The sequence below is a fragment of the Falco biarmicus genome, chromosome 2 (assembly GCF_023638135.1).
Source record: "Falco biarmicus isolate bFalBia1 chromosome 2, bFalBia1.pri, whole genome shotgun sequence".
In the NCBI taxonomy this organism is placed as follows: domain Eukaryota; kingdom Metazoa; phylum Chordata; class Aves; order Falconiformes; family Falconidae; genus Falco; species Falco biarmicus.
Window position 1 is genome coordinate 12,215,841 of NC_079289.1, and position 9,859 is coordinate 12,225,699.

A 9,859-nucleotide genomic window follows, 5' to 3' on the forward strand; every position below is an offset into this window, starting at 1 on the left:
TCCATATTGTGTGTTGAGAGGGGTGTGTATATATATACATATATATATATGAGAACTTCTTGCATATAGAAAATATTTGAATTGAACATCGTACTTGTATGGTGGCAGATGTTGTTTTGCAGTATTCTTGAGCAATAAAGAATGGTTGTAGGAAATATATATTAAGCAACTGCCTGTGGCAAGCTGCTGCTCAGTTTGTATCCAAAGCAGCTGTCATACTTAGGTTGACGTTTGCCAGTGTGGAACACCTTGTTATTTCAGTTTCTTGAAGTTCTTGCTTCTGTGTAACTGAACTATGAGAGAGAAAGGGTTCTGATGAGTTTCCCAAGACAACTTATGAAAATGAAAAAATACTAGTTGAAAATAGTCTCTTGATCTTCTTGAAAGATGAGTGAATCTTATGCAAGGCCTGTGATGCCAGGTCCCGTATTGCTTGGCTCGCAGGCACTGTGATTACAGAGAGGGGTTTTGTTCCTTGGTGAACGGTTCAGCCAACAGCCTGGTGCATCTGATTACATGAGGCAGTTTGACTCTTGGCAACACAACAAATCTTCTCCAATAATTAGAAGATGAGTGTATGAAACTTCAGTGTGTCTTTATGCTTTGCTGTGCTTAACCTGAATTGGCAGGTGTACGTGTACTGATCGCCTTTTCATCAAATAAGCTCTTCATTACCAAGTAATAGGATCACTGTATTAGCTATTAGGATCTCATAGGTGCAGGGTTTGTCCCCTTCTGAAAAGAAATAACAGATGCAAGAGGACTTCTCTTGTGTTGCGGAAGGGCAAGCACTGCACATCAGCAGTGAAGACATTTATCAAGACTTCCAGGCCTAGCTGGGGGGGAGGAAAAAAAAAATAAAATTAGGGGCCTGGAGGGTCTGGTTTTTGCTGTTGAATACACAGGGTTTCCTAATTTTAATGGAAAACAGACTGATAAGGCTTCTAACAGAGGGACAGTTTTGATATTCTTGGTAGTGCATCTCTGAACATGAAATGAAGACATTAGTTGATGATTAAGACCTTTACAATTGATGTCCAAGTTCACATGATTGCTTTGGCAGTCTCTTTAATTAAAAGCAAAATGCCATAATCCCTTTGATTACTTGGAATGCTCTAAATATTAAAATTTGCTGCTGTTCTGCATGGAGTTTACAAGTGGAGTAAGAATAGCTATTAGTGTCTAAATGTCCACTTTAACAGCTTGCCGTAAGACTTCAGATACTTCAGGCACCTCCAGTGTAGCAAGAAACTGCCGCAGACAGCTTAGTCTCATGTTCTGTATATTAAATATTATTGACATTAATAATGCATATTGACAGACATCAGTTTGTCATGTGAATATGTTGTAAGTGACCCTACCTATGTAAAGTAAGCCTGTTAAATTCTGGGTAAAATTTGTGGGTGAGGAATTAATCTATAAGGAGAGCAGCACATAGGTTAACTCTACTGTACATCCTCATGGAATGTTCTTTGAATCCTGATTGTTCACCTAGGCTGTCGCTACCTAAAAGTGAGGCTGGCACCAGTGTGGAATTGTATCTTTAGCCAAGCTGAGGAAAGTAGAATAACTGTGCTAGCTGGAAACTTCTTACTGCTGTGATAGTGCATCTGAAATTGAAAAATTATTAAGTGGTCGTTTCCTACTTTGATCCCAGCTTTGAAATCCTGTTGTTTAAAAGCGTACATGATCTCTACAATTACAGCAATGCATTCAAATGGTTATTCATGTCTGTATACATTTCCTGACTTTTCCTTTGGCAATTCCAGTCTTTAAGTCAATGTTAGCAGATAATGATGGTGGTATGTGTAAGCTGCACTTTTTGTGCTTTCTAAATAAGCCTGGCAGAGCACTTGCTATGTACTCAACGCATAATGAATAACTTCACATTCAATTTGTAAGATTTAGGGATTAAAGAAAATCTGGAATAGATAAAAAACTTTTTCCTTTTGCTATATGGATACTTTACAAAGTACTTCAAGCTTGGCGATTGAAACACACACCTGTGTTGTCAAAGCTTAGTTCACTCAAAAGATACAGAAGACTGGTAATATATACTTAAAGTGAAGAATCAGAACAAACTGTTGCTTTGCCAAGCAGTGCTATAGCTGGGATTTTTTTTAATTTTTTAAAATTTTTTTTAGATTTCTCACCATTTTTGACCCATTCTCCTGTGTGCAGGAAGGAGCAACCAGCTGAATCTGGTACCCAAATTTACAAGTGGGTGAGAGGCCTTTAGCACTACAAAAAGCCAGTTCAATCCAGGGATGATTTTTTAAAGGGACCGTGTTTAGGCTGCTTTGGGAAAAGCCTGTTTGGCATCTACCTGCATCATTATGCATTTGGTGAGAAATTCTGTTTTTCCACAGCACCTGAGAATCGTAGTCCCTGACCAGAAGGGAAGCTCTTATCAGCCTGTCCTGTAAAAGGTTTTTGCAAACAAGTGAGCTGAAGTGTGAGAGAGGCAGTAGCAGCAGTTCGGCTCAAAAAGCCATGTGGCAATCTGCAGACACAGACTCGTCCATGGTCTCTTACATGTTCAAAGTTTATTTCATACTGCAAAATTCGTTACAAAAGCAGCACAGGATAATTTTAAAGTGTTGTCAGTTTAGTGCTTTCTCACTCACAAAAGCAAATATTATTTCACCCTGCAGATCTGCAGGTGGACAATGTAAGTGCAATATGAAGGTTCAAGAAAACATTAGATCGCTTTGTGTTTTCTTACAACGCAGGAGAGCAAAGGTGGCTTCTCTATAAGAGCAATTTCAGAACTGTACTTGTAAATACTGAGTGTCAAAGTAATGCTGTTTTTAACTTTCCTTCTCAGACAGACTTCATCAGTGGGCTACTTTTGCCAAGGACTTGACATCTTTCACAATAAAACTGTTTAGTATTTTGCCATCCCACTGGTACAATGTGTATTTTATCTGACCCCTCTAATGGTTACAGACAGGGTCCTTTTCAGTGCCTGTACACGATTCCTTGTTTAACAACCTTCTCTAGCAATGTCATAAAATGTGTGTTAATATCCTGGGGCAGTGTAAACAATTGGAAACGTAAGTGGGGGAACTTTGAACGCTTTGGCATTGTTTCAAAGTCACTTTTGTCTCATGAAGAATTGCAGTTTGTCTTCAGAGCTTCAGGACGTTCCTTACATCCAAAAGTAGCAGCATAGGCGCAATAAGCAGGATTCAATCCTTGCAATTAATTTTTTTAATTTAATACCGTAATTAGGCATTAAATTTATTATGTTGAAGGATACTAATGGCTGTTCTGTCTGTAATAGTAGACTTGCTATAGCCAAAATACAGGTGTCCTTCAAGACCATGATAATTTCCTTTATGGGTTGATCTTACAGGCTTGGTTGGTTGGTTGTTTTTTTAAGAGTGGAAGAGGCTGTAGATTTTATTAATTAGCCACAAAAATGCGTTCGTGCTCAGCAAGAAAGCATACTTTTTTTTTTTTTTTTTTTTACTTTGACCTTAGCTAGCAGAGTCAAAAACTTAACAGGTCAAAACAGCTCCATCAGACACTGCTGATTTAATGTCTAATTAGTTTGCATGTCAGGATGTTTCTACAGTAGTCACAAACGTTTTTACCTTTTAGTTTCTTCTTGCTTTCTTTGCCAATACTTTCTCCTGAGGTAGAATTGTTATTTTTGTTATGAGACAGTCCTTGGCTAACACTCAATGGTTTCCAATTCAATCTCTTCAGTTGTACTCGCTGGAAATAAAAGGATATTATTATTGATTGGCAAATGGATTGGAAGGCCAGCATTCCAAAATTAACAATGCTGCTGTTAATAGCTGAGACATTTTGAACCTTTTAATATTAGCTCAAGCTTACTCATCTACAATTAGGTTTTAAACACATCTTTTCAAAATATCTAACTGCATAAAGAGTCCCTCACCATCTTTAAAGTGACACTTGTTTTTCCAATACAAGACTAAAGGCGCTATGAAAACTCAATAGGACCTCTTCATGACTTCTGAAAGGAGGGCTCTTCTAAGGTGGAATGGGGGCAGGAGTTGGGTCCCTGCTTTGGACCACGCTCTGGGAGATGACAGAGCAAGTCTCCAGAGCTGTGGTTTTCCTGAACTCTGCCAAATAACTGTTTGATTCGGCTCTGTAGGAAGATTGGCTTTAACAGGACGAAGAAGAGGCTTTATCCAAACAAAAGCCTGTCTGTTCTGGCATGATAAAAAATTTTCAGCAGCTACAGAAGCTTGTGAGCGATGTGTGCACCATGAAAACAGCAGCAGCCCTTAGGGCTGCAGGTGAGCGGCAGAGAGGAATAGAGAGCTTGAGCCAAATTCATCTCTTCTCAGGTTTTGCAGAGCTGACACAGTATCTGGGCCACAAGGCTTAGGATTCTGGAGTATCTGTGTTGGTCTAGTAAAATACTAATACTTAGGCTGCTTCTTGTAACAGCTTAAGCAACACTTATTAGAGAAGAAATACAGACCTTTTACCTACAGGGCAAGAAACCACTAGTGGAGCTGCACTTACAAAGAAAGGCGGTAAGCACCTGAAATGTTTTGAAGTGGTAAAAGAAACTGAGGATGTGCCCAGAGCTTGAGCCCACGCCCCTAGCACAAGGCCTTGTCTTGCTGCCTAGGCCAAACATCCCTAGCTCTGCCTTGGAAATTTCTTCGCCAATCTGTGAATGTTCCCTTCAGTGCAGCCCTTGTGTTCCCTTGATCTGCTTTTCAAGACTGGTGTCTTCGGCGCAGTGTTAGGTTTTAGTATTAGTGTTCGCTGCGGTCCGCAACTGGATCAAACATGAGTACAGATGAAAGGGGGTTTCAGAGGAGAGGGAGGGGGTGCAGCCCTCCACAAAGTAGGTGGGGGCCACTCCCAAGGGCCACTGGAGTATTTTCCCTTAGGTGATACCCTTCTGGTGCAGACCCTGAGAGCACTGCTGATGCTCTAGACTTTGTCTCCTGCCCTCTGATGGGGGCTTATTGCAGAGCTGGCCTTTTCTCCTTAAGTTTTGCAGTTAACAACGTTGGGAAGTGTTTTGTGGTTTCTGATGTAAAATGTATCAGGTAGATGTCCTGTGGATCATTCTGCAACTAAATACCTATTACTCAGTTGCCTCAGCTAGCAGAGTTGGACAGGATAACTGAACTGAGCCCTTCCAGTCTTGATGCTCAGTGTCCCCGCTTAGCACCTTTATGACTCAAATCACAAGTGAATTTTAGGCTCAAAATTCAGACTTGAAAACCCTATACCTTGACAGCATTCTTAGAGAGATACCTGTCAGTTTGTTTGTCGTCTTCTTCTGAAATAGATGCAGAGATTTATTACACAGCCACATGAAGCAAATCAAAATGGCAGATACTGCAGCAAGAAATGCAAAGAGAACTGCTACGAAATGTAAATCCTCATAGATAATCTCTGCAGAGAGGACAGAAAAAATATTATAAAATTGATTACAAGCAGATTAATGGTTAAACACAGGGTAAAGCCAAGAACTCCCATCTAGTTTGTACCGTAAACATTGACTATGATGGTGCCATAGGTGTTGGTTCCATACTCCTCTGTTACAGTGATAAAATAGTAGCCGGCATCTCTCATGCCCACATTCAGAAGCTGTATGGAGCCATTTTCAAAAGTAGTCACTCTGTCCTTGTAGACCGTGGATATGTTGACGTAATTCCCACTTTTCCACTCAACAATTTTGGTGGTGCCCCAGCTGGACACATGCTTCCACTCAATGGTAGCAATGCCTCTGCAAAAGTATTCAACTGAGAGGAGGATGTTTTGTGCCACTGTTGCGTTGATGTTGGGTTGTGGGACAACTAACGACACTCCTCCAGGAGCTGAAAGAGAAAGGAAGACAATGACTGCAGAGGTGATGCTGCACCAATCATCCAGGGCAGGATGGGACCTCTGGGGCATGATTCATCCTACCTGTCTCGGTGGTCTGTTTTAAGAGAGGATGGATTATGCTTTTCAGTTTCTCTTTCTTTCTGCTGACCATAAAAGGAACATATGTATTTAAATTAAAGACTAAATACACATTTTTAATCGATGACAGGAGAAATGTTTCTATTACCATAAAGGACAAGTAATTGCATGTGTTTCAGTGTTTTGATATCTAAGAGGAGAGCCACTGGAAGACTCTTTTTGAGTAAGGGACCGTAACATTTTCTGAAAACCTGAGCAATGCATTTGTATTTATCAGTAGCTGGCCTTCCTTTAAAATCCTGCATTTAAAGTTTAATCACCATGGCCAAGGTAACCTATTATATTTATTAATTACCATCCCCCAAAAGCAAGAACTATAGCAGTATGTGAAGACTTGGCAAGGACTTCATCATGTTTTCAGGGTATGTAATCAACATTTGAGACAACTGCTTTGTTAAAGCAGCCAGTTATATGCCAGTGCAGATAAATCACATGTAATCAAAGGCACGCAGTTTTAAATGAGGTCAGGGACTTCTTGTTCCTGATGATTTCCAGGCAAAAATGCATGTGAAAGAATATTTAATTCTCACCTAGTTCCCACTGATGTGATTATGGAGCAATTCGTAATCCTGTGAAACTGAAATGAACATTTAGTTTAATATGTAACTGCAGTAATTTCTGCTTGTGTGTGGGTATTTCTGCGTGAAGATTTGGATGAACACCAAACATCTGAGTTTCAGTTGACATACTTTATTTTTTTTAATAATTAGTGGCATGTTTGAGACACTTGGCTAGAGACCTGTCTAGCCTGACAAAATCCTGTCATCTACCCACAAAAATCAAACCAGACAAAAGGCAGATAAAGCACCGAGTAAGCCTTACTGCTGAATGCCTTTTCCTGGTTAGGCTTGGAACAGCCTGACTGCAAGAGCAGAACTGAAGAAAATAATGCTGAGCTGCAAATGTCTGTAATGCAGTGGGGAGGGAGGATGAGACCTTCGGCTATGCTGAAGGAGTGCAAAGCAGGACCCCTGGGGATGGTCCTGGAGATTCTGCAGTCTTCAGGGAAAAGTATGGTTTAAAAAGGCAAAGAAAAAAAAAACCTCCAAGGGAAAGAAATTCTTCTAAAAAAATCTTAACAAAAAATAAGAACCCCCACCATGGCTAAAACCTCAGAGCAACCACAACTGGGGAGATGGTGGGCAAATGCATTACAAGCTGACTCCTATTTGGGATCTGTAGCAGAATTCAGACGCTCTGCTAGTCGAGGTAAGGCAGGGAAGCTTGATTCCCAGGTCCTCACCTATGAGACCAGCACAGGAGAAAGCCACTCTAGTTTTATAACTAGGATCCTGGGATTCCCCCTTCCTGGGCACCCTGTCGTGCTGGTGCTGCCCGGTCCCCTTGCAGGGCCACCATGCTGCCCGGGTAGCCCTGAGCATCCTCAGCTGAGCTGGGAGAGATGGGCCAGAGCTGTGCAAAAGGGGTTTGTGCCAGGCAGAGGAACAGAACTGACGGGAACCTCTGGTAATCGCTGCAAATTGTTCCAATTGTTTTCTGCTCCATGTGTTTATTTAAAGGCCTTTTGCACTGTTTCTGACCGGAGAGGAACCGCGTGTTTCACCACGGTGATCCTTTCATGTTTTGACAAAGGCATGACTTTGTTTTGAGTATGATTGCAAGGTAAACGTAAAAAAAAAAAAAAAAAAAAAAAAAAAAAAAAAGTAATCCTTCTAAATGATTTGCAGATGTGCTTTGTCCCTATCCAGTGCACGGAGCCATAAAAGGCAATGCAATATGTAACCATTCAAAAATATTTTTAATACGCTCTCCTCTCCGCCTGCTCAGGCGAACCGCGCTCATCCAAACAGCGCTGGGCCAGCCCCAGCGGCCGGCAGCGCACCCACCCGCAGCGCCCTGCGCCGGCCCCGCGGGACCCCCCCGGGCCAGCAGGGACCCCCGGGCCAGCAGGGACCCCCGCAGGGACCCCGCGCCGCCCCGAGTGCGGCGAGCCCGCTGCGCTGCCAGGGGATGGAGCGGGCAGCCGGGCCGGCAGGGGGGGCGGGAGCCGCCGCGCAGCAGCTCCAAGTGGCGGACACGGGGACACACACACACACACACACAGCTCGACAGTGCAGCTCTTACACCCCGGGGACGTTTCCTCCGCCCTTCCGTGTCCTGCTTGTGCGTCACCTTGATGATGAAGGAGACGGCGTGACGTGTCCACACCGAAGGCACTGGTGGCACTGCCCACCCCGGTTCCCGGCGCGGGGGGTGGCTGCAGCCCCTGCCAGCCCCCGCCTGGAGGGGACCGGCCGGCTCCCTGCGTGGTGCCCCGGCCCCGCTCGCCCCCCGTGGAAAACCCACCTCCCCTCCTCGCCGCCGCGTTTCCCAGCCGGGCCCGCACCCGACAGGCTGGTCAGCCGGGCTTGGGTTCCTCCGCCACGCCTTGGGCCCCCCGCGGCTGGAAAAGGCTGGGGGCGGGGGAGCGGGCGTGCGGCCGGGGCTCGGGGCGCGTCCCCCCGCGGCCGCGGCTCCCCGCCGGGGCGGCCGGTCTGGCACCGCTCGGCTGGCACCGCTCGGCTGGCACCGCTTGCTCCGAGCGAGGAGCCCCCCCCGCCCCCGCCCTTTTCCAGCCTGAAGAGAGCAGCGATGCCTGCCTGAGCCCCCCGTACGCGCTGTGCCCACCCCCTCCCCAGCAGCTCCCCCCCCGGGCGCTCCCGGTTGGGGCCAGGCTGGGAAGGGCTCCCGCCGCCTGCCAGCAGCCCAGCGCCGCCGGCCGGGGCCGGGGGACGGCCGGGCTCCGCACCACCCCGCGCAGGTGCCGGGCCCGGGGTAGCGCGGCGAAGAGGAGGAGGAGAGGGCCGGGGGAGGAAGCAGAGGGGAGAAAGGGACGGAGCCGGACACTTACTCTGCAGAGCCCACCCGGCGGCCAGGCAGAGGGTGACGGTCCCCACGACGACGCCCCGTCCCCGGCAGCCCTGGAGCGGTCTCATCAGAGAGGAGCCGGTGCTCCAGGGGTTGCATTTAAGCGGCTGGGCCGGCCAGCGCGGCCCGACCGCGGGGGCTGCCCGCCCCAGGCCTCTTCCTCGCTCCTCTCCCTCCTCTTCCTTCCTCCCCCCCCCCGCCGCAGCGCCGGGGCTGCTCTCAGCTCCCCCGCGGCGCCCGCCCCGGCCCCCGGGCTCTCCCGCACCTCACACCCCGCGATCCTCCGATACGGACTGAAGATGCAATTGGCTGCGGCAGGGAAAGCGCTGCCCGGCCGCCTGCCATCGCCCCAGCCAGGAAATGAGCGCTAATGGGCGGCCGGCGGGGGCGCGCAGCCCTGCCCGCCTGCGCCGCTTCCCGGGCACCGGGGCGCTCGGCCGAAGCCGCTGCTCTGCCTGTCGGATTGCGAAGGGAACACGTATCCGCCGGGCACGTTTCCCTTCGGGGTGTTGAAAATGACTTTGGTGGCCCGAGGAGTCTGGGGATACTGCGGGCGAGATGGCGGGGCTGGGCAGCAGCATCCCCACGTCCCCATCTCGGGACCACGCTTGGAAAATGAGCCGCGGTTCCCATCCCACCGTACCCAGCACAAGCACTGGGTGCTCCTCTCTCCTTTCTACGGTCTTCCAAAGGAGATCACCAGAAATGCTTGTCCTTCTTTGAGAAGGCACGGGACAGCATAAGAGGGAAACACAATTACAGAAACATGCACGTGCCCCAAGCCTGAAAACTCAACCTTGCTCAGTGGCAGATGCTGCCAGAAGCCATCTGCAGCCCAAAGAGAGCCGTGGCACCGCCACACCACCCCCCGAGCAGGGAGAGTTAAGCACCAGGGTGGCCTTTTGCCTCTCCTCAAGTTTTCTTTAGTAGGGTGTGGATAAAAGAGAGACACCTGGGTCTGCTGCTTAGGGCAGGTGTAAGGTAAGGGCAGTCACCCATGTGAGGAGGGATGGCTGAG

At 47.3% G+C, this 9,859-nt stretch overlaps 1 protein-coding gene across 4 annotated transcripts; it reads right to left on the bottom strand.

Moving 5' to 3' along the window:
- Nucleotides 1–16: 16 nt before the first annotated feature.
- VSTM5 (V-set and transmembrane domain containing 5) lies at nt 17–9,033 on the bottom strand. 4 transcript variants are annotated; one of them, XR_008820164.1, is made up of 6 exons: nt 8,825–9,033; nt 5,917–5,975; nt 5,496–5,825; nt 5,260–5,400; nt 3,600–3,723; nt 17–836 (listed from the first exon to the last, which is right to left on the bottom strand). XR_008820164.1 is itself a non-coding variant. In XM_056328470.1 (5 exons), exons 1-5 carry the CDS (start codon nt 8,938–8,940, stop codon nt 3,680–3,682), a joined length of 690 nt encoding a protein of 229 aa, XP_056184445.1. In that variant the 5' UTR covers nt 8,941–9,033; the 3' UTR covers nt 2,525–3,679. The 4 variants fall into 4 exon arrangements, 3 of the variants coding, with proteins under 3 accessions (XP_056184445.1, XP_056184447.1, XP_056184446.1); XM_056328470.1 differs by lacking the exon at nt 17–836 and having other exon boundaries at nt 2,525–3,723; XM_056328472.1 differs by lacking the exons at nt 17–836; nt 5,917–5,975 and having other exon boundaries at nt 2,525–3,723; nt 8,825–9,031.
- Nucleotides 9,034–9,859: the final 826 nt, after the last annotated feature.

Excerpts from the sequence above, each read along its gene's own strand:
- VSTM5 (XM_056328470.1), bottom strand. The coding sequence starts at position 8,940 with ATGCAACCCCTGGAGCACCGGCTCCTCTCTGATGAGACCGCTCCAGGG. Across the intron at positions 5,826-5,916 it reads AAAACAGACCACCGAGACAG|CTCCTGGAGGAGTGTCGTTA; the intron begins GTAGGATGAATC and ends TTTCTCTTTCAG. Across the intron at positions 5,401-5,495 it reads CATCATAGTCAATGTTTACG|AGATTATCTATGAGGATTTA; the intron begins GTACAAACTAGA and ends TCCTCTCTGCAG.